Source organism: Centruroides sculpturatus, unplaced genomic scaffold, assembly GCF_000671375.1.
Source record: "Centruroides sculpturatus isolate CEXI.00-Female unplaced genomic scaffold, Cexi_2.0 scaffold1209, whole genome shotgun sequence".
In the NCBI taxonomy this organism is placed as follows: domain Eukaryota; kingdom Metazoa; phylum Arthropoda; class Arachnida; order Scorpiones; family Buthidae; genus Centruroides; species Centruroides sculpturatus.
The window spans coordinates 57,613-82,536 of record NW_019385568.1 but is presented as its reverse complement, the minus strand read 5'-3'; the positions used below and the strand labels follow the sequence as shown (position 1 = coordinate 82,536).

General features: G+C 33.4%; 1 protein-coding gene across 1 annotated transcript in view; it reads right to left on the bottom strand.

Annotated features, from left to right (window-relative positions):
* The window catches only part of LOC111640194 (putative uncharacterized protein DDB_G0293878), a 31,758-nt gene extending 7,240 nt beyond the window's left edge, over positions 1–24,518 (bottom strand). The window contains exons 1-3 of the mRNA XM_023386196.1: positions 24,417–24,518; positions 14,529–14,582; positions 2,680–5,181 (exon numbers count right to left, since the gene is read on the bottom strand). Coding sequence (XP_023241964.1) covers positions 2,680–5,181; positions 14,529–14,582; positions 24,417–24,459 — 2,599 coding nt within the window. The 5' untranslated portion in view covers positions 24,460–24,518. The remainder of the gene's footprint in view (positions 1–2,679; positions 5,182–14,528; positions 14,583–24,416) is intronic.
* Positions 24,519–24,924: the final 406 nt, after the last annotated feature.

The window sequence follows — 24,924 nt, the reverse complement described above, 5'->3', positions numbered from 1 at the left end:
TTCCAGTGTGTGTGTAAGATTTCTTGCTATGCAGCATCCACTTCTCATACTATTCAAAAGAGCAATTCTTGAAAAGTCAATTCCAGTAAACATCTAGGTGTTGGGTGACACTAGATCCCCTGGAATGATACCATGATTGTTCATGTTCATTAGTTCAGCTGTTGTAGAAGGCACAACCTTGCACTTATAAACATCCAAATCAGCAATCATCACTGAAATGCTAATCAACCCCAGATTATATGCAGCCACAGTTCCTTGTTTGTCAAACTGCTTTTGAGCATAATTTTGAGTGCTTTGAACTTTATAAGTTCTTTATCTTCATAAACACTGGTGAAGACAATGGAAGGTAAAAACTTCCTTCTGTTGGTTTCCATATAACATGAATATGAATCAAGATTTTTTACACGTTATTTGAATCAGAACAAAACAAAAGCCAACACACTCAAGTATCATCATCAGTGATGTTCATACAACAAGCAGTCTTATCTATCACTCTAACTATGCTCAGTTTTTATTTCATTTTTTATAATAAGAGACTAAACAAACTTTTCTTACTTGTCTTGAACTTATGGAATAATTTTTGGCCTACAGTCATCCAGTAAAATGGGGAGATGACTTTTCTTCCCAAAATATTTTGCAACCAACCACAATTGGCTTCAAGATTTACATAGTCAAATTGAATAGTTCAACAGTTGAATTATCTGGCTTCTTCCATCATAACCATTTTCCTCAAGTCAGAAAGATGTTTGCTTTGCAAGTCATCTATTCAGTCCCCTATTTTCTCCTCTTTCCTATTCTTTTTCATAAAATCTACCACTTCCAGTTTAAAACTGATTTTATAGCTACAAACCATTTTACCTTCATGACTAAAAGTAGGGGTATCCACATTAGTATTAGAGAGGTTGAGGCGCACGTTTTAAACGTGTAAACGTGTACGTGTGACGTTCGGCGCCGCTTTCCAGTAAGCCTAAAAGTTTGACGATGGTGTTTGGAATGTCGAGTGTGATTCCACCGACTATCCAAACACCATTGTCAAACTTTTAGGCTTACGGGAAAGCGGCGCCGAACGTCACACATACACGTTTACACGTTTAAAACGTGCGCCTCAACCTCTCTATAAAATGATAAACTTCAGCATATACTTCTAGCAAACATTGTTAGAAGATTGCCATTTTTAGCCACTATCTGGAGAGATTATTGTAAGGCAGAAAAGAAACTGCCAATGTTTTGGAAGTGCTCGTCTCTAAAAAGCCTTTTCATTTTTGTGAAAAAGTCAAAGGTCAGTTTCTTCATGTGATTATGGTAGATGTTCTAGTTTCTGTCATCTGCTTCACAAATGTCCTGACTTGGGAGAAAGAATGGTTGTATGTATTGTTGTGCAAGACAAGTAGATGTAATTGCAGCAAATATAACCTTTTATAACCAAATATAACCAACGATTCATCGTTGTCCTCAAGCAATCAAGGAAGTGGCAGTAGCGTCTAGCATTAACAGTCTGCCGTGATAGAAAATAAGACAAGAAGACTGCTTGGAAATTGTATACAGTAATCATTAATGCTTCTACTTTACTCAGTTCTTGCAGCTCTGGATGACCTCTAGTGGTTGGATTAGCCACTTGTTCAATTGGTATTTCAGCTCCAGTACATACTGTATACCACTTGGTCCATGATTCATCAATTGCAATAATTGAATAAAGGAAGGATTCTCCTCCATGTTTGTAACAATAAATGAATTTAAACAGCTTCTGTCACATCATTCAAGGCATATGACACTCACCTTGTATCAATTTTGTTCATTTTTAGGCTTTTTCATCAAAATATGGTAAACACCAGAAGCTTCAAATGTTTACTTTGACACTAATTTCTTGGTAAGTCCATTCATAATCATTCTCCAATAACCTCAAAATGACGTCAACATGCTGTTTGTGTGTTGCAGTGATTGTATGGCAAAATTATGCATGGTGGCATAATTTTGGTATTGTTTTGTCCTCAGCAAAAGACTGGACTTGTTGAGGAACAGTGCAATATGGCAGCATAGCATAACCATATGCTTCATGCAAATCTTTGTGACATTGCCATGTATTTTGTACACATATAATTTTAATGTTGATGAAATACTGTTGTTATTGGCAAGTAAATATCACTGAGAACAGTAAAATACACATGTAAATGTTTGATACTTTCCTATTTTTAGCCACAAATGCATGCAAAACAAAAATGCACCAATGCATACACAAATAGTCAAGAAAATATATTTGGCGGTCTTTTGGAAATTTGCTACTTTGTGACTAATTTCCAACAACTTTGTCATTTTAAAAAAATAGCCCCGTTATTTATATTTAAAAATTTTTCAAAATCATCATCACTATTATTATTACTATGTTCAAACAAATACTAATTTCAAGTATTCAAAATCCACTCTAGACACATGTAACTTGAACAAAATACAAATTAAATCTATTAAATATTTCTCTAAAACAAACTTTAGTTTGATATTAAAATTTCAAATATTTTGTTCAGATTATGTATGTCAAGAATGTGATAATGACAATGATAGTGATAAAAAATTTAAATAGATATATTATCTAAATTAAGATGGTCCAAAATTTTACAGACATTCTTTAAACAACCCTCTTTATAAGAAAAACTTATGTACTAAATCAAAATAAATTTTACTTACTATTTCCCAGAAATCCAACAATCTGATAAAAATTGAAACTTTGTTTGTCTGTATCAACTTCTTTCCAGTGTAGAGGCTGTCCAGATTTCAATAATACTAATTTACTACCAGGACTAGATGTAATATTTCGACCCTGTATAAGACTATCATCATTTGATAAAAATACAATTGATGATGGACTGGAGGAACTATCAAATGGCTGCTGATTGTCTCTCTCAATTTCTTCAACAGTATCTGTAACTGAACTACAAGAGTATTCTAGTGATTTAGCACCCTCATTTTCATGTGATTTCTTAGAAGAGGTAGAGAGATTGATAGCTTTTTCTTTGATAAAATGATTTGAATGAGTAATCGTATGACTACCATTACTGAGATGTAGTAACTCCTCTAAGTCTATACCAAAACTAACACCACAAGCATTTTCTGCTGGCAGATAATTATCCATTATAATGACTGGTGGACGGTTTTGTCTGCCACCGAAACATACCTGTTCATTTCCTGCATGTCTTTCATTATTTCTGGGATTATTGAAGTTTTCACTGTCAATTAATTTGGATTTTGAAAGTAGTTTTTCACTTTCAGCTAAGCTAAAAGCAGCAGATTTTTCATTACTTTTTAATTTTGAATTGTCTAATGCTGCATCAAATTTAGTGACTGAATTTAGACATTGTTCAGTATTTGTTGAAACAATTTCTTGATGCATATTAATAGAAAAACTTTCAATGCAAACTTCTGATAAAGAAATTTTCTTAGAATGTTGTTTTGACTCTGTTTCTTTCTGAAAAAACTTTTTTTTTTGATTAATTTCATTAGACAAGCAATGTTTGTTGTAATTAGTAGCATCATTCATTAATTTAACTTCTTTAACATTGTGTATATCTGAATTAAACAAATGAAGATTATGCTGCATGCAGTCATCTGTTTCAGTAATTTCAAAATCAGAATTAAGTTTATCAGATATTTTCTGACTAGTTATACATTCTCTTTCATTATCAAGTTTATCTAGTTTTGATAATTTACAAAAATCATCCAAATCACTTTTAGAATTTGATGAAACAATTAATTCCAGTGATTCCTCATTGTTGTGACTTCCATTAGAATCATTCACAAATTGAATATTCTCACAATTTGCCGATGTATTAGTATTTGGACAGTTTGGCAGTGAAAACTGATTATTATTATTTCCATCTTTCTCCTGAAAATTTGTTGAATCAAAAGTTTCATGTAAGAAATTAACTGGACTTATATTTTTATCAATACACGAAGAAAAAGTTGCTCCATATAAATTACTGCAATATACTTTTGAAGTTGGAGCAATAGACATACGAGCAATATCTGCATAGGATGCTTGTGGTGTAGAAGAAGTAGAAGGTGGTGTTGTATGAGGATGTGGGCGTGTCGGAGGAGGCACAGATCCACTAACAGGCAAAGAATGCACACTATCTAAATCTGAATTATCCGCAGACGAATGTTCCGATGGCGGAACACTACTGGTCGATTTACGTCTTGCACAGTCTTGTTTACTGCGTTGACTATGATGAGATAATGGTAAACCTCTTAATAACATAATATCATCTTTATGACTCGTTTGTTTTGTCACAAAATACTGATGTCCACTGTTATAATTAGCAGCTGAAGAACCATTATAAAATCTGCTCGAATCTGCTTTCTTTAAGGGATAACGTTTACGATGTTTTTTAAGTACCACTCTAAATTCAGATTCTTCTAATTTTTGATGTCCAGAAATTTCACAATTTTCAGCTGAGATTTTTGATGACTTATTTTCTATAGTTTGATTGGAAATTGACACAGAACTCTCTGAAACTATTAAATGTTGATTAGATTCAGTTTCTACAGGTAATGAAACTTCTACAGATTTTTCTTCTGCATTTAAGAAAGTATCACTATTATGATTCCATTCTGATATTTCAGAAGAATTTTCTTTAATAGGTCTATCACTGCATATTGGAATGTATTTATCATCAGACTCACTATCTTGAATTTCATTTTTATCTTGGTATTCTTCTTCCTCTGAGTTAATGTGATTTGATTTCTTTTTATTGCAACTCTGATAATGTTTCATTCTATCTTTCACAGGAAGCTTTTCTTTCTTCTTTTCTATTTCATTAGTCATAAAGTGTTTACCTCCTGAGCTACAAACCTGATTGGAAGTTGTTCCATTTGTTTTTGTAGTTTTAGCTTTATGATCTGAGGAATTTATAAATTCAAGAAGAGAATCTATGTCTTCCTCTCCTCTGTGACCAGCTATATTTTCTGCCATAATAAATTTTTGATTGTCAATATTATTTCTATTTCGCTTTCCCTTGCGAAGAGCTAAATCAGATTTAGATGAATGATTTTCAGAATGGAAGTTTCCTCCAGATGAATAACAGTCAAATGTAGAACCTGGAAGCACTGCTGTTATACCATATGGAACTTTTGAACCAGTATGATACTTAGGATTTCCATTTATATCCATTGAACAAAACTGCCTAGTATCATCTAATAAAAAAAAATTATAATTCAGCAAGCTTAAAAATTATTTTAACATAATATAAGATTATTAGAGATAAAAAGCACACATTATTATTAATTATTTTAAGACTTAACAAAATATTTAAAAAATATAAATAGTTACTTCCAAAATAAACTTACTCTATACTAAAAATGAATAAATTTCAGTCAAAATAAAATTTCTTGAGTTTTTAATTAATATATTTCAAACAATAATTAGTTTTTTTTTAACCTCTACAGATAATTTATATCTATATCTATATATAAAAACGGACATGTATGTCCCTATATCTCACTTTTTTGCCAAAACTACACATCGCACGTGAATGGTGTTTGTATGTGGTGGTAGCCCGAAGTCTCCATTCGTGCATAGGGGTGGTTGCGTCTCGATAGCTATAAAGGTGCAGGAGATATGAGGCTAAAAGTGGTTGAAAGTGGCTTTCTATTTCAAATGTTTTGTTTGATTTTTTCGAATTTGTTCAAATTAAATTTGAACATAAAATTCGAATTGGTTCGATTATAGAACGATTGAAAACGTTCCAGAAACGAATTGTTCGTTTGACTAAACGTAAAAATTCTCTAATTAGTCTGGAAACGGGGGACCTAATTCTTGCATTTTGTGAAAACAGGTAAGATTAGCTATAATGTAATTATCTTAATCTTCACTATCATTACTTTTTGCCCAGTGAAGCGAGTCCTTGCAGCTAGATTCTAGATTACTTAGAAAAACAGTCTTTTATATATATAAAAAAAATATGCTATTACATACAAATAAAAACCCAGCAAAGCGAAATCTTGCAGCTAGTTATTAATATAATTTTCTGCAGATAACCTGCATGCAAAGATGTAAGCAATTTGTGTTTAACCCAGAAGTGCAGTACCCAATTGGAGAAAAATACTAAGTTAAACTCCATACCTAATGTTTCCATATAAGATCAGATAATGAACACACACGTTAAAATCCTTTTAATAACAAAAGTACTATCAATGATACAAAATCATTGTCATCAAACAAACATCTGGATTTTGAACATAATTCCTCTACATGCAATATAAAATTTTAACATTTAAGACATTTTAATGAAATTCAAGGCTCACTAGTGCAAGCAAACGAACAAAATCACAATTTGAAATGATAAACACAACAAAAACTGGCAAAATATTTTTTATTGCATGCTCATTCTCACTAATACCCTGCTCCTCAAAAACAGTTTTACTATATAACAGATTCTAGATATATAGGAGGCATTCTTATTCATAACTGAACCCAATTTGATTTAATGATGCCATCTATTTACAAAAACAGAGGGTCCTTATAGGCTCCCTCTATTTTCTACCTTGGCAGAGTTGATCATGAGAGAAGTGGAATTTAAAATATTTACTTCCCACTCACTATCTGCTACTTTCTACCATACTTGTGTTATGCAGATGATATTCTTATTATGGGAAGGGACAGACCAGAAGCTGTTGCACTTTGTACATCATTTGTTTGCCATTTACTCCTCTACTTTCTTTTCCACAGAAGAGGAGATGGACACAAAAATAGCATTCTCAAATCTGTATATACATAGATAAAGAAAAACTCCTTTATTCAGTATACCATGAATGAAGCTATTTCTCACATTATCCCAGCAACAATCACTTTGTGCTATATCAATTGGAGAATTTCCTTTCTCATTATGACTTTTTTACTTCCATCAACTCAAGTTATGTAACATCCACATGGCCTTATGCAAAGCAGAATATTCACCTGCTAAGTTTTCCTGTGCTTACCATAATTAAAAATTTGCTGCTTCTGTACACTATCTTATATTCTAAAAAAAAGTTGACCTTGAGACAACCACCAATTCCATACTTTGGTCCCTCTCAGGAAAGGGCCAAAGGGCCCTGGCACCTCCAAAGAAAAAGGAAAATAAACACTAGAAAATTTTCCAAAAATCTTTTCCTAATTAAATTCATTCTTGTTATTTATATTGTGTTGTGTCTTCTATTTTTATACTACTTATGAATTGTTGGTCACATAAGATGGAAATTGTATTGAATTTGCATTAAAAAATTTTTTTATCCATTTAACTTGGTTCCACCCAAAATTAAATCCCGAGTGCACCACTGCCTCTCAATATGTATTTGTCACATTTTCATTGTCTCCTCCTGCTTTTTCCCATGCAGGCTTTATGCAGGCTTATTTGTAATGATAGGGACAAGTTCACCCTTCTTGAAAAATCTAGAGTCTATGCTGTATCACTATCAGACCCAACAACTAGACAAAATGGATGGTACATCAGCACTACTGCCAGAGTGCTAGTGAGCAACTTAGCAAAGCACCAAGAAACTATAGCAAAACGTAGATGTTCCACATAGCTAGCCAAAAATGTAATAATCTAATTTTAACCTTTTGTGAACCCAAATCACCTTCCTGAAGCATTGTGCCAATCACTGGTTTTTTAGTGTATTTAATACCCTACGATCCAGCAGTTTGTAAGCTTAACTTTTACTTTCTAAACAAAAACGTATTAGTTATTTGAGAATTCCTTATCATTTCTCCCTTGTGCCTATGAAATAAACCTACACTTAAGCTTCCTAGCTTGTGGGTCTCACTTTTTAAACTTCTCAGCCACAAATTCATGTGATCCTAACCATCTACATATTCATTTACCATGGGCTCATACAACTGAAAATATTTTGCCAGTTTTATTGTGCTTATCATTTCAAATTGCTATCATTTCAAGTTCCTTTTCTTGTACTTGTAAGCCTTGAATTCCATTAAAATGTTTAAATATTAAAATTTTATACTGCACTTAAAGAAATTCTGTTCCAAATTCCATATGTTCATTAGCCTGATGATAATTCTTTATCACCAAAAGTCAATGTGTTATCAACAAAATTTTAGTGTTATCTGACAGTATTTTCACTTTATCTAGAGCAATGGTTCCCAAAGTTGTTCCTACGGACACCCAGGGGTCCTTGATACCACTATGGGGGTCTGTGGCAAATAAAATTTAATTTGGGGGTGCGTGAACATCAGGGGGTCCGTGAAAAGTTTAATATAAAGTAAAATAATTGTGACCCATTTTCATTATTAGAATAGTTAAAAATAAATAGCAATAAATAAATTGGTAGCCATTTTTACATTCTGAGTAAAATATAAGTATATAGATACATAAAATACAAAATACAAGTAATGACAAGCATCTCATGGTGAAAGTCGAGCCAACCGCTGCCGCCTATCTATGCAGATTTGAACAGGAACAGAATCTTGCTGCTACATACAATAACTTGTCTAAAATATGACACTAGACGAATCGTGCATCTAATTGACAATTTAATTCTGTTTTGTGCGTGATGTGAAGCGCATACAACAAATTTCTCTATACAGCTTGACGAGGCAACTTTGCCAGGAAACGAAGATTTGTAATAAGATGAGAATATTTTCCAAGAATTGTTATTTTCCAAATGTTTGGAAACTGATACAAAAGGTAAAACAATATTTAATGAATTAAAAACATTTTTCGATGCAAAAGATATACCCTTGAGTAATATCCTCTCCGTTGCTACTGACTGTGCCCCGGCAATGGTAGGATGACACTGAAGCTTCCTGGCATACTTGAAACAAGCTAAACCGAATATATTTTCTGTACATTATGTCATTTACCAACACTATTAAGTCGCCAAAAACCTTAGTGAACGTTTGCATGGCTCACTAGACTATGTCATTTGGGCAGTTAATAGAATCAAAAGGAATGCCTTAAATGAGAGATTATTTGCTCAACTTTGTTTAGAAAATGATGAAGATTATAATTGTTTATTACTTAACATGGAAGTTTGTTGGTTATCTAAAGGTGCATGTTTGGATCGATTTTATGCACTCTTTGATTCAGTGTTGGAATTCCTGGACAACAAAGACAATGATTTGTGGCTCAATTTAATTAATTCAAAAAATGACATAGCATATATGACTGACTTATTTGCCAAATTTAACAAAACCAATTTGAAGTTACAAGGTGATCAATTAAATTTAATCAAAAGTATAATATGTAAGTATAAAATAAAAGTATAATATCTGCAAAACTTTTTTTATACAAACAAAACTTGGGGAGAGGAGAATGCTCTCAGTTTCCAAATCTTTCAAAATTGCAAAAACGAGATAATGATTTGCTTGTTTATTGTCAACATTTAACGGCTCTTCATTCTGACCTCAGCCAAAGATTTGAGAATATTCTACACTTGGGCATCCCCAATTGGGTGTTGGACCCTTTTGCAAGTAGACCTACAAACTCAGATGAAGCCATACTAATACAGAAGGAACTTATTGAATTATCCACAAATGAGGAGCTAAAACCAATGTTTGAACAAGGATACCACAAATTCTAATTACAAAAACAGATACCAATTTTATATCATGCATTATGGGTACAGAAGCTGTTGACTGCTTTCCCATCTTCCTATTTAGTAGAACGTGGATTAGGACAGTTATGAATCTCATCATGATAAAAAGAAATCGACTGCAAATTAGTACTTGCGTAGACTTACGAATCTTACTCACAAACATTGAGCTGAACATAAATAATCTCATATCATCCCATCAGATTCACTCATATCATTAAAAAATAATGTGCTTTTGTATTTTAAAACAAAATTTATAATTTGAATAAATACTATTTTAAATATAAAAATGTTTTGTTTATATTTTATTTTTACGTTACTATTCACCATCCCAGACATCAAAGTTAAATTTAAAATTTTGCTATAATGTAGTTGTATAGAGTTATTTCACTTGGGGTTAATGGTCAGGTTTTTGCTATGAGAAGGAGTCTGTGGGCATAATAAGTTTGGGAACCACTGATCTAGAGAAAAAGGTTGACTGCAAATAAAATCAACCTTTAATAAATGTTCATGGAATTACAAAGTAAAAATATCTTTGATCAGTTTGACTAATCTTGATTAAAAAACCAGCCACAAAAACCAAAATAATCAGCAGAAAAAAGTGATAGCATGCTAACATTTTCAACCGTGTGATCAGGCATCATCAAGCTAAATGACTGCTGCTGCTAGAACCCCTCCTCCTCTCTTTCTTATATCACCTCCCCTGTTCACATGTGTACCACAATTCCCCATTGTTTTACCAGCTGTAGGGTCATTTAGCCTGTGATGCTCATTCAACACAGGTAAAAAAATTAGTGCTCTATCACCTTTTTCTGCCGTTTATTTTGGTTTTTGTGGCTGTTTTTTTTTATGAAGTTTTCCCAGTTGTGAGTGGTTGTGTTTAAATGATCTTCAAACATTGTTTTATTTTTTTACCTTTATACCTTCAGTTCTATTATTCTATGTCTTTTTATTAAAAACTAACTGTACCCAGCCACATGTTGCTGTAGCTCAAAATGTATCTATTATAAATGAATAACACTCCCCATGGAAAGGAATTTTTCGAAAAATCCCTTCTTGGTGTACATTCTGTTGACATACCCTATTAAAATGCAATGAAAAATGCAAAAAAACCGCATCTAAAATAGTATAATAGAAGCAGAGTTCTTCACATTAAGCCTTAATTTTGTTCCTTTCCCCCGCTTGAGGGGAATTTCGACATTTATATAATATACAAGTTCGGACACATGCACCGCATATTTCGCCGACCACATAACTGTGCCACGCAGTTACCTATCTCATATACATATGCGTCTTGCCCCTCGCTGACACCAAAAATATAAATGCTTACCTAAATGATATTTTTTAATTTATATGAATATTTTAGGAACACATACTGGACTAAATCTTGTATACGTATGCATCTTGCCCCTTGCCACCTGCTGACATCAAAAATATAATGCTTACCTAGATGATATCATTTAATTTATATGAATGTTTAACAGAATAATATACAGCCTATGTTCACCCTAAAGGTCCATTCTAAATATTAGTGAAAAAGTTTTGAAATAGGATGAATAGTTTCAGAGATTACCTCCTACATCCAAACTTACAAACTTTACCTCTTTATAATATTAGTATAGATAAATGAAAATGATCAGTCAAACTGATCAAAAACATTTTTATTTTAATAAATATGTTGCTGGAATTACAAACATTAATTTGATTTACATCTGTGTTTAAGTAGTCAATTTGAAAGTAGATGAAAATTATGAAACACTGAATAATCTTCCAGTTATAACTTGCAATTACCAACTCATTAAATAGTTTTTCTTCTTTTTTCATCAATAAGCTGACACTTTTTGGTGCTTTCTGTTTTCTATATTTGCAGCACTATCTGTTACAATATTTTGTTAAGAAACAACTTTTATATTATTAATAATAACAAAACTGTAAATAGTTTAATTTTGAGGGTAGAGACAACTTTTATATAAAATTATAAATGCTAATAATGAGTAAAATCTTCATAAAGTCAGACTCCACTCAAGTTATGACATGTGGCCCCTTTCTATCTGCTCACTCCTCTATCTATAACCACCAAAATTTAATAGCATCTATGCCCTTTATACACAAACTACTGGACTAAATTTCGTTTCTTAATCATTACCCCCATCCCAAGATATTAAAAAAAAATAAATGCCAACAAACAATTTTTTTTTGTCATTTTTGGATTCAGAAGGTCTCAAAATGTAAAGATTTGCAAAAAACTCAGGATGGTCAAATATGACAATGACAATGTGTTCCCGTGTTATACACATAACAAAGTGGGAAAGTAAAACACTGTTTTTATTTATTATTCATCAGTGAATCCTGTAATCTGTTACAAAGTTATACGTTTATTAAATAAGCTTTCCAAATTTTATAAATTATTAACTTAAAAAAAATTGAAAAATGATAAATAGTGTGGTTTTAAATTATGTTTATCATTTTTTGCCTTGGTTTTCATCATTAAACTGGTTTATTAACACCTGCCCTCAAATTGAAAATGCAAAAGTTAATTGTGAGGGATTTGAAAGGAATTAAAATACTGTACTTCAAAAAAGTTCTGTCAACATCAGATTGTGCGCTCTCAAATTTATGATATTGCGTAACTAATATTTTTAAGACTTCAAAAGTAATGTGAAGTTTTCAACGCACAACAAGAGAAAGACATTATGAATGTCGCAATTTAAGTACTTAAACATTAATTAATGAAGTAACATGTGAAAGTTTACTGTCACAAAAATGTTGTTGCCCATAATAACAGAAAAAGTGAGAAATAGTGATATACCGCCACAATAGTTGTAAAAAAGTGACTAGCTTCCAGTGTTCTGATATGTACTATTATTTATTAGTATTTATTAGTAATTATTTATTTTAAATATTTTTTTCTTAGTTTTATAATATATCATTGTTCGATTTGCAGTCCGAATATTGAACATTAATTGAGCCGTTTATTTTGAAAATGGGGCAAGTCCAATTTTTGTTATTGCGAGATATTTAAAGGTTTGCATTTCAATATATTTAAAAATATTGGTAAGTATTAATAGATATATTTTTAATATTTTGTGGTACCAGATAATGTAAGTTTATAATTCAATAGTGTTTACAGTGCTGACTAAAAAAAATAAGAGTTTCATTATAACTAAATGGACTTGCCTCACTTTCAAAATTAATGAATTATTGTAATCGTTCATTTAATTGGGAATTTTTTCAGTTGCATCAGCCTTTTTTTAATAATAAAAACAAAATACTATTCAAATTTTTATAAATATTTATTCATTTGATAAAAAGTGAAACAAAACAAAGAATATTCTAGTAGAAAATATAACATAACAAAAAAAATTCAGTTTTATTAAGAATTTCAATCAAATTATACATTTTCAGTTTATACGTAGGTATAACTAAATGAATTTTATTCAGGATTTAACATTTTAAAATATTCATGATGAACGGGAGGTATATATGGTAATAAATCCATCATGTCCTTGTATTTTTCAGATGTAATAGATCTCCTTTTTTCATACAGAAAAGATAACTTTATATTTCCGAAATTACTTGGTCTTCCTCGTTGTGGTGACAAATCGATAATTTTAAATTCAGCATCTCGTTCTATCGAAGTTTTGTAGAACATTTTGTATGGTGCATCCCTTGTAAATCTGATCCAGCATATATTTAACCAATTCACGGTTTCTCCATCGGTATTTTTGTTTCTTTTTAAAACTGCTTTCCCCAGAGGTTGGGTTGAAAAAAAATTTTCGCGTTTCATTTCATGTACTAAAAATTTATTATGTTTTCGACAATTTCGTATTAGTTTATAGTAATCCTGGGGAATATACAAGGAACTGGCTTTCCGGATTGCCATTTCTACCACTCCAAAATCACGATCGTTCGGTAAAAATGAATGTCCTGAAAATAAAAATTTGTGATCAATGATATTTATTTCATTGTCACTGGCCTGAACAATTTTCATCCACATTAAGGCCAACTTTATGTTTCCATTTTGGCCAGTGCACACGTAAGCTATAATATGTTTTTGGGTTGTCACAGTCTGTAAGTGCTTCAAACAGCAAGATGCTACTTCTTGTGCTCTTCGGGATAACAAGATGCTACTTCTTGCGTTCTTATAGTTTCATCCCAAACATACATACTAACTTCATCATTATGAAAATTGTGGAAGCCCTGATTCAATACATACATATTCCGCTTATATTTCTCGGTGTTGGAAGTAAACATATTATTATCGAAACACAAAATTAAGATAAACTTTTTGTTATTTATGAAATATTGTACAACCACCGACTTTCAATATCAAAGATAGATAGATAGAAACACCCTAGATTTCAGACATGATGTCAAACGGCCACATTGCTTTACCATACAGCAACTGGAGCTAAATTTTGCCGTAATATATGCGGTCAAAAATAACTTCAATCTAAGATGGACTTGCACCACTTTCAAAATAAACATATTTTCAATACTGTTAAGAGCTAAAACTTCCATCTCCCAAATATTAGAATCTGAATTTTTTTTTACTATAAATTGTTTACACATAAAAAGATTATAACAAGTTTTATCTATAACTACCATTATCTCAATTTTTTTCAAAAATGGACTTGCCCCACTTTCAAAATAAACGGCTCAATTGACTTAATAAAGATCTTAGTATTAGATTGAAAATGTTAGTCAGTTTTGTTTTGTACTGGAGTATTAAGGTATTAAAGGAGATAATTATACTGAAAATTTGTTATAATTATATTTCATACAACTAAAAGATTCTGTCATAGGTTTTTGGGTTAGAGAAAATCTAAAAGTTTTGTTATAATGAGATTTCATTACAAACAAATCTCATCGATCACCACCTATGTTTCTTACTAAATAAAAACTAAATTAATTCTTTAAATTAATATTTAAACTTAAGAAATAAAACATACCAAATGATCTGACAAAACTTGAACTTGGCAATATTTCTTGTAAAGAATTTCCATCTAATTTAAATAAAATAAATAACTATTAAAATTTAATTTTATAGATACTAGAATTAAAATTAATTACAATAAATATAAAATAATTCTAAATCATATATATCTAAGACATGCATTACATGTCTTAGCTAAACACGTCAAGAACATAGAAATGTGTTCAGACAAATCTGTACTCCTGCAATAAAGACATCAGTTACCATTCACTGAAGGTCGTGTTAGTGAGTCATTGTGAAACAGAGTCTGGCAAAAATGTCTGTAAAACAACAACATGCAAGTATCAAATTTTGTGTGTTATTAGGAAAAAAACCCTCTGAGACCTTGAAAATGCTTCAAAACACCTGTCTTGAATCTGCCATGAAGCATTCTCAACTTTATGACTGGCAAGAGCACTTTCATGAGGAACAGATCACTGATGATTTGCAAAATAATAGTCCATCAACATCAATGTCTGAAAAAAGTTTGTATTGGTTGTATGCAAGATTGTGAAGTCAGACAGCAGTCATTAAGCAGATTGCCAAGACTGTGGGAATTTTGGTTGACAGTTGTCATTTCATCCTGCATGATCAATTGAACATGCAGGATGTTTGCCAACACATGGTGCCATGAATGCTCACAGTGGACCTCATGTGATTTCTACCTCTTCCCCTGGTTGAAAGATACCATCAAGGGATGCCACTTCAAAAAATGCAGATGAGGTTACACAGAGTGTGACATCTGTGTTGCAGGTGCTGTCATGAAACGGCTTCCAAAAATATTTTCAGCAGCTATATCATTATTGGCAAAAGTATGTAGTTGCCAAAGGACAATACTTTGAGGTATATGTACTTAATTTGTCAATTGTACACATACTTTTGAGTAATAAACCAATTCCAGGAACTTTTTGAAGCTACCTTGTGTATGTGTGTGAGTTGATATATGAGGTTTCTTGCTGCAGTGTGTAAGGAACCAAGTCCGAGCGTTACTTTTATTTATTTTTATTTTGCTTTTATTATATTTTTGTTTGGTGCTTATGTTTTGTTAGGATGAAGGTTTCCTCACCCGTCACCTTAGAAAGTTAAAAAGAGAAGATAAAACCAACTCACCGACGAAAAAAAGAAAGCGCCATAGCTAACACTCGCACTCACGTGCACGCCCAAGCGTCAGATAGTAAGCCCGCACTGAAAGGGGGGAAGACCCCACAGACTTTTAGGAACTTGTTAAACCTTAAAGGAAACATCCCGATAATTGTTCAACAAAATATTGTAAAAGGTTAACAAAATATTGTCGGGAATTAAGCTACCAGATAAGCAAAGAAAGAAAGATAATGTTATGTGTAAGTATGTAAATGAGGGGAGTGTCTCACTTAGAAACTGTGACGTCACCTCAGACTATAAAAAGCGTACCTCAAGTGAAGATGGCAGAGGTGAGCTCCTGCAAAGAATAAGCGTTGGTGTGCTAGTAGCCGTGAATGAGGTGTCCAATAGGAAATAGTCCAAGGCAATTGCAGTATTCGATTTGTGGATCGGGGTTAGACAGTCTTGAGTTGAGAAAAAGGTTCCTAGTATAATTGAGGTGATGGTTAGGATTTGTAGTTATAAGAAATTTTGTACCTAAGTTAAGGATTGAATTTTTGTCGGAATTCCAAGGGGAATAGTTCCAAGTTAGAATTAGATTGTTTTTGTCGGGTTGCCCGTGGATTTGATTTTATTGAATAAATTTGTTGATTTGTTGTACATATTGTAAATAGTTATTTCTAAATCTTTATTAAACATTTTATTGATTTTTGACTTTGTCCTTAATTGACTTCAGTGCACGCAAAAAGACCAGGCCAGGCAACAATAAACACGAACCTGCGTAAAGTACCCGTTAGGTAATGACTCTTTCTGATATAAGAATTGTTGTAGAGCGATCCGATAAAATAACAGTACTTTACAAGTGTACAGGAATAAAAATATGTGACCACACTATTTAGTAGCTATGCGTGTTTAGTCAAATTATGCAGTCTCAATTTGTTGTGTCATGTCATTGCATAACAATTGGTTAAATACAAATTTATCTGTGTCTTCCTAATAAAACAGCAATCAGTAATTACATTTTTAATGTTGGAAAGTTGCATGCTTATTGAAATTACAGACATTTATTTATTTATTTTTCAAAGAAAAAAAAAGCAATGTCTTATGGACAATAAGCACCTCTCTCAATACAATAAGTAGATAACTTACTCAGTTAAAATCAAAGAATTAAAAGAAAAAAATGCATAAGCAAACATTAAAAACATTAATTATAATAAAATAATTTTTTACAAATGGCTTTATATTTGTGGAGATCTAGGTAAAACTTATCCTCAAGACGTTTGATTGCTTTATAGTGGCAATATATTCAATTGTTCATTGAATAAACCTTAGTTTGTTACAAGTGGGCTAAAATACAGCATTACAAAAAAGAATTTTCAAAATATGTTAGACTGGTGGGGACGCGATCCCACATCCTGAGTTTTGTGTTTGTGTATCTTAGGTGATTTTTTGCAATTTTTTGCAGCATTTATTTGTGAGCCATTCTTTGCTTTACCTGTTAGTCAGATACATGTTGACTCTTGGGAGCTTACTACCTTCATGAGGTGCATCCTGTCAGTAGCTCTAATAGAGTGAAGCTAAAAGTAAGCAGGCTAACAGCCTTTTTCAAGGCTAATTTAACCATGGCCAAAAGGCCGAAACCAAAGGATAGTGAGAGAGAGAGCTCCTTGGAGGACGAGGGCAAACAGATGGAGATGGGTCCCAAAAGGAACCAGTTTAAAGTTGCTGAAATGTACAGGCATGAGTTGAGAAACTACCTAACAAAAAATGGAGGGTCTCATTTAGGCAAATGAGAACACTACAACTATATCATGGGAGTTGTAGAAAATATCATCGATCTCTTCAGGCAAGGAGAAAAGGATGATCTTCATGAACAAATACGCGAAATGAATGCTAAGATTGAAGCTATTGTGCACCCAACAAGTAGACCACTGTACTCATAGGCCATGGCAAACAAGAAGCCACCACCTGCCAAACAGGTAATTTTTATGGAGCCAGAAGCCCAGGGGGACAACCCCAAAATAACTAAGAAGAAACTAAAGGAAAAGATAAACCCAAAGTGTCTGGGTGTAGGAATACAGGCCGTTCGGAAGCTGAAGTAGGGCGGAGTTGCCATAGAGGTAGCCACCATGGAGGAGAAAGTGAAACTAAAAAAAGAAATAGAAAATGCAGGTTTAAAAACATTTGAACCCGTCAAACAAAAGCCAAGAATTATTATATATGGGGTCCTGAAAGAGTATACGAAGAAAGTAGTGGATAGTTTATTCCATCAAAGTGAAGCTATAACAGAAGTTAACAAGGATATTGAGAAATATAGAGCAAAAGTTATCGCAAAATTCCCGTTAGGAGGAAGAAACAAGCCAAGGACAAACTGGGTACTGGAAATGAGCCCAATATATAGAAACATTTAAAATAGATTAAAGAAAGTAAACATCCAATGGATAAGATGTGGAGTCAGTCGACGACTTTGTGTCTGTAATATAGTGTTTTAAGTGCTGCTGCCTCAGACATTTTGCTAAAGAGTGCCCTGAGGCCAAACGGATGTGTAGCCAATGTGGCCAAGATCACACCTTCAAAGAATGCCCAAATAGAAAGACTATCAAAGAATGTGTCACTGTAAACGTGAGAAAGCCACAAACTACAATCACAACTCGTGACAAAAGCTGCCCAGTTATTCAGAGAATAAAAAAAATGATAATGACCAAAATTGATTATGGCCAATTGCCAAACAAAAGATATTGAAAGTAAAATTAGAATATTACAGGTTAATCTACAAAAATCCAAAGCAGCCATGGCAGCATTATGTAAAGCTATTGAAAGCGTAGATGTTGCAATTACTCAAGAGCCTTATTGCATTAGGGGTTCTATCGGTTGCCTTAGAAAGCAGCATGTCCAACTGCATGAATCCTCACCACTAGCAGCAATAGTGGCTAGGAATAATAGGATCCCAATTTTCTACCACGGAAACCTCAGCACCAGAAATGTGGCATGCGCGACAGTGAGCACTGGGTTGAATATGTACATACTAGTCAGTGTATATTGTCAGATAACTGAGGACCTAGAAGAGATACTGGCCCCACTGGACCAAATTATTGACTGGTTTGGAGGTGAAAAGATAGTAATTGGTGGAGACAAATGCCCACTCTCAATGCTGGGGTAATCCCAAAGACGACAGCTGGGCAGATGAGTTCTTACAATTTGTGAATACCAAAGGACTTCACGTTCTCAATGACCTGGGGTCTCTCCCGACATTCAATACCCCAATAAGAGAAAGTTGGACAGACGTAACTTGCTGTAACAGCAGGTCACTTAGGGCAGTAACAGAATGGAAAGTCTCAGTGCACGCCAGCCTGAGCAATCATGCATACATCTATTTCAGGCTGGGGACTACTGGACCAGCAGAAGACAGTGCACTTAAATACGATTTAAAGAGGGCTGACTGGGCTACCCTGGAAACCAAATTAAAGAGTAAGGTAGCTCCTTTCCTGAAAGGTTTTAAGGATATAAAGGAACGATATCGTTTATCTGAAAGGTAGTAAGCCTTTCAGATAAACGATATCGAAAAAGCAGTGTTGCTAATCAACATGTCACCTCCTTTATAAATGCCTTAGAAGAGGCATGCAATGACACCATCCCAAGGTAACATAAAAGAGACAGGGTCATGCCTTGGTGGACCCCTGGGCTTTCGGCAGTAAGGAGCGAGAATAATCGTCTAAGACAGCGATACCAAAGGGAGAAGAATCAAATTGAACAGTAAAGGAAATATGAACAATACCAAGATCATGAAGATGAAAAAGCTATTAAAGATATTAAGTTATCTTTGTGGAAGGATTTCTGCATTGATAGCTCAGAAAAGCCCTGGAGCTATCTATACAAAAGCTGCATGGAGAAATTAAAAACCTCATCCCTTAAGAAGTCTTAGGACAACAGATGGCTCTATGATGGATGCAGAGAGCACAATAAGTGTACTGATGGACCGCATCTTCCCATCAGACAATCCAGAACTTGACAATTAGACACAGAGAGATAAAAAAAAAAACTAATAGAGCATGAGTATCAGACAGTAGATGCACCTAGGTTCACACATGCGGAAGTAGAGAATGGAATACGACATTTGGAACAGGGCAAGGTCCCTGGTATTGATGATCTGACAAGTGAAATTATCCAACAGATATGGATGATAATACCTGATGTCATTGTCAGGCTTTATAATACATGCCTGGATCACGGGGTTTTCCCAGATTGCTGGAAACAGGCAAAGCTTGTAATCATATCTAAAGGTCCCAGAAAAGACAAAGAAGATGAGAGGAGCTATAGGCCCATTAGCCTACTTTCCATAATGGGTAAAATCCTGGATTATCTAATTGTGCAAAGACTCGGAAACATACCAAGTTGTCTGGGAAAAGATGTTGAGCCCAAACAATTCGAATTTTTGCCGGAAAGTCTACTGAGAACGCTATCTGCTCAGTAATAAATGATGTAAAGAATACTGTTAACAACTTCAAGTATTGTTGCATCATAAGTCTGGACATAAGAGGGGCGTTCGAACACACTTGGTGAGCCCAGATCCTCTTAAATTTACAGCAATGGCATTGCCCAAGAAATCTGTATTACCTCATGAAGGCATACTTCACTAACAGGAACATCAGCTATACTTATGGGAGCCTATGTATTACTCGGGAAATCAACGAAGATGCCCCCAGGGGTCCAACTCGGGCCCCTTCTTTTGGAATGTCTTGTATAATAGCTACCCGCTGACGTGCATATATCTTTCTTATCTCCCCTCTCCTGACTGTTATATATCAACCCTTTTATTTACATTAAAATAAAAGATTAGATATCAAATTTTCTCATTTTGGCCCCCCATTATGCAAAATATCATATTACAGCAGGCAGTTAACATGTTAAAATTGTACAGACTATGAATTACCTGAGAGTCATACTTGATAAAATCTTGAATTGGGGTGAACATATAAATATTATTAAAAACAGAGGGGATATTATCTTTAATAATTTGGCAAGAGTGGCAAAGGCTGACTGGGGGTTGGGCTCAGAGGTTGTTAAAGAGATTTATAAAGCAGTGTTTATACCGAAACTCACCTATGCGGCTGCCACATGGCACATTTCTGCCGACAAGATTCAGAACAAACGGACATTACTAACAGCTCAGAGACATGCAGCTCTGCGAATGGCCAAAGCTTTCTGCACTGTTTCCACCAAAGCCCTTCTGGTCATACGCGGCATCATGCCCATCGACTTTGTGATTCATGAGAAGGCCCAAAAATATCTGGTCAGGAAAGGACAGACAATAAGAGTAGGCAACATAGATTTTAAGGTTGGTACTTATAACACCAAGCTGGCCATTACAGATCTTCTAAGTCCACCTAAACAGATATTTATTACAGAAGGGACAGACAATGACCAAAAGACCTTTGATATATATACAGACAGGTCGAAGAGTGAGGAAAGCGTAGGGGTGGCCTTCGTTGTAAACAAAGATGGAGAGGAAGTGGACTACAGACAGTATAATAGATGTTCTATCTTCCAGGCCGAACTATTGGCATTAAGAGAAGCTGTCAGGTATTATAGTCACAAATTGAAGGAAGAAAACATTTGGTATACACAGACAGTAGAAGTGCCTTAGATGCACTCAAAAAATTTAAAAATTACAATAGGCTTACAGTGGACATTAAAAACATCATTAAAGAGTGTAGTGGCAGAGGGACTATATAATTTAAATGGGTCAAGGCCCATGTTGGAGTAGAAAGTAATGAGAGGGCAGATATGCTTGCCAAAAAGTGAACAGTAAAGAGACAATAGACTTTAATGAACTGCCTGCTGTGTACATCAAACAGGAAATTATGGAAGGAATGATTAAGAGGTGGCAAATTACGTGGAATGAATCACCCAAAGGTACACACACCTACATCATACTGTCAAACATCAAAGAGAGATTGGCAGAATTACAATGGATGCACATAGACTTCATTATGTCTCTCAAGTGTCTCTGGGCACACAAAATGCATTGCTTATTTTCGTAAGACAAACAAAAGCCCCCACCAGGAGTGTGAATGTGGCAGAGATCATCAAACGATTGATCATCTAATGTTTGAATGTGACAAGTATGCCGTCCTACGGCATGAGCTAGAATGCTTGAACTTTAAGGACAAACCAACACTACATTTGACTTACAGTCGACCCCCGTATAAGATCATTGATTATTCCGTTTTATATGAATTCCATGTTGTACGAGTCACTTAGATTTTACAAATACGTGTACCGGGCTGTGAACAGCTCACGTATTTGTAAAATTTAAGTGACTTGTACAACATGAAATTCATATAAAACGGAATAATCAATGATCTTATACGGGGGTCGACTGTATTTAACTTAACCCGGACTAAGTCAATATACCAAGAATTATGAAGGCTCACCAAATCCATTTTCAATCGGACCTAAGGAGGCACATGAAATAAGTCTCCCCGGTCTTTAGGGTGGCAAATGGCCACCACTAGTTTATGTGCAACGAGGGAACACACCAATGTAACACTCTGTACTGTACTTTCTTCTGTTTTACAAGTCTCTATTTGTTGTAAATTTCTATGATTAGTAGTAATAAAAATTAAGAAGCCTTCTGCATTGCTGTGCAGAACAGAGGGATATTCTGAACCCCAAAAAAGAAAATGATGATTTTTCCTAATGAAAAAAAAAAAATGTTAGATTGGGTGATAAACTTGCATAATATAACTTTTCTAAATATAAATCAAACACTATAATAATATAATATATAATAGAAAGGTTAGAAGTACAAAATAACCTAATAATCTTAATCTTTGTTGTTTTGCCCAAGCAACACTGAGGTCATCTGCTAATTACCTTATATCTCTGTCAGTGATGTACAGTACAAGGGATATATTTAAAGTAAGTTTCTTTTTTCAATAAAAAAATAAAGTATTAAGCATTAGGAATAACTTATTTTTTCTCAGATTCTAGATACTTTTAGCTACTTTTCTACACAGGTTCTGTTGTTGTTAAAACATTTATCATAGCATGAGACCAGTTTCTGTACACCAGTGACATAAAAGTGTGCTGTCTAATAGAATAACCATTCCTGGGTCAAAAGCACAATTTCCTGTAGTCCAAGTTTTCTGACAATTTTATAAATAACTGACTGTAAATTGATGGGAAATCAACTGATAGGATGGAAATAATGAATTGTTGGTTTCCACAAATTATAGTGTATACCACATGAACAAGATTGTTGATGATTACAGATGGCTGACTCAAGCATGGTTCATCATACACATTCTGTTGATCTTCCTTAAAGTCTTACCCACTTATAAACTTTGCTATCAGTCATACATTCATACCATAAACTTCACAGATTTGGTACTGTATCTCTTTCACATTTCTTGTGGCCAGGAAGCAAATAATGGACCTTATTTTACAGGAGGTGGGCTGCTTGACCTTCTTAAACATTTCCATCACATAACACAAAGAGCACAGACTGCTGACATCATTCAAAACGACATCCGTGTGCAAAGGATGCCAAAAGTCATTGCACATGTGCAAAATTACAAATGTGTATGTTTTAAAGATATTGCCAAACAAATCTTACTTAAAAAATATCCTCGTATATGCTGTTTTTGACCACTTAAAATTATGAAAGTGCCAAATAAATGGTACCTTTAAATAACTTCCCATATTTTGCATCAAAACTACTCCATGTGATTTTTGCAGTCCTCCAGATTTCCACAGTTGTTACAAACGTAACAGGTGATGCTCTAATGCTGCAAGGTTAGATAAATATGGTGGTCAAAGTAAAACATCCCCAGCACATTCCAATCATCTTTTTATATTTTCAGAACAAACTTATGGTATGGTTTAATGGTGAATAACAATGTTCTTCCTCTTGACAAATTCTGGATATTTCTCAATTATTGCTGTCTTTAATCAGTTCAGTTGTAAACAGTACTTATCAGAATGAATTTATTGGTTTGATGGGGAAAAAAAAGCACACAGTACACAATTCCCTCCCAGTCAGAAATCAAATCCAATAACTTCTTTTCAGGCAAATTGTGTGAAATCATAGTGATTCACATAATCAAACTCTTAAATGGTCAAATACACTACTATATTATTTGATGAGTTCACTATTTCTGCTATTTTCCATATTGTGTAAAAAGGTTATTTCCAATAAAAGTTTAAATCTGGTTATCTTCATTGATGCCAAGTCTTCAAACGTGAAGCATCTTCTAGGTTAAAATCACCATCTTTGAATTTAACAAGCCACTTCCAACAGCACATATTTAATTTGTTGCTTGTACAGGTTTTTGCCTTTCTGGAAACAGGAAAACATCAATTGTCAATAATGCACCTTGTTTGTTTTCATTTAAACAAAGATGCATATTAAATGTAATTTGAAAAATCCTAATAAACATTTTTGTAACATATGCATCTCAATGTCATATTTCATTATATGCACAGATGTCATACACTTAATAGCTATAACATCCTCCAGTGTGTTCAATTGTCATTCACTAAAATTGCAATAAATTTTCAGAATAACCCAATATATCATTAAAAATGCTTTCAATCAGCTAAAGAACTTGAGAAATGTGTGTGTGTGAGCAAGATCAGACACCGACATTATCAAGATGAATATGAAATAAGATATATTAAGTTCCAGGTAACTATATAATATTGGAAAGCTGCTATATCATATTTTACAAGACATTCATAAATTCTGCTTTACAACAATTACAAAAGCAACTTAAAATCTTACCTGAATTTTCTTGACGTACATTTTTCTTCTTCTTCTTTTGCATCTTTTCCTCTGGTGTATTTTTTACTTCAGAATGTACACCTTCAAATAAACCCAAATAATATGCAATTTAAATACACAAATTAAAAAATTAAATAAATATTTTATTCAAATTTATTTATTACTACAGTTTTTCACAAATAAGAGCATGCTGTGATATAAAAATTGTTTGTTTTTCATATTTTTGAAACACACAGCTTATTCAACACACCTGATGTACACATTTAGATTATTCGCAATCAAAAGGAGCTAGGAATGTTAAATTGTGATATAACAGATTAATAATAAACGATATGGTATTTGTAATTACAAACATGAAGTTTTTCAGACAGATGGAGAACAATCATTTTTAGTATATAGTTTACAATGATAAACAACATGATGACAAAGTACTAGGATGACGAATTTAAAGTCCATAACACAGATAATAACAATATGAAACTTTGATTTTATATCATCACAGGTTTAA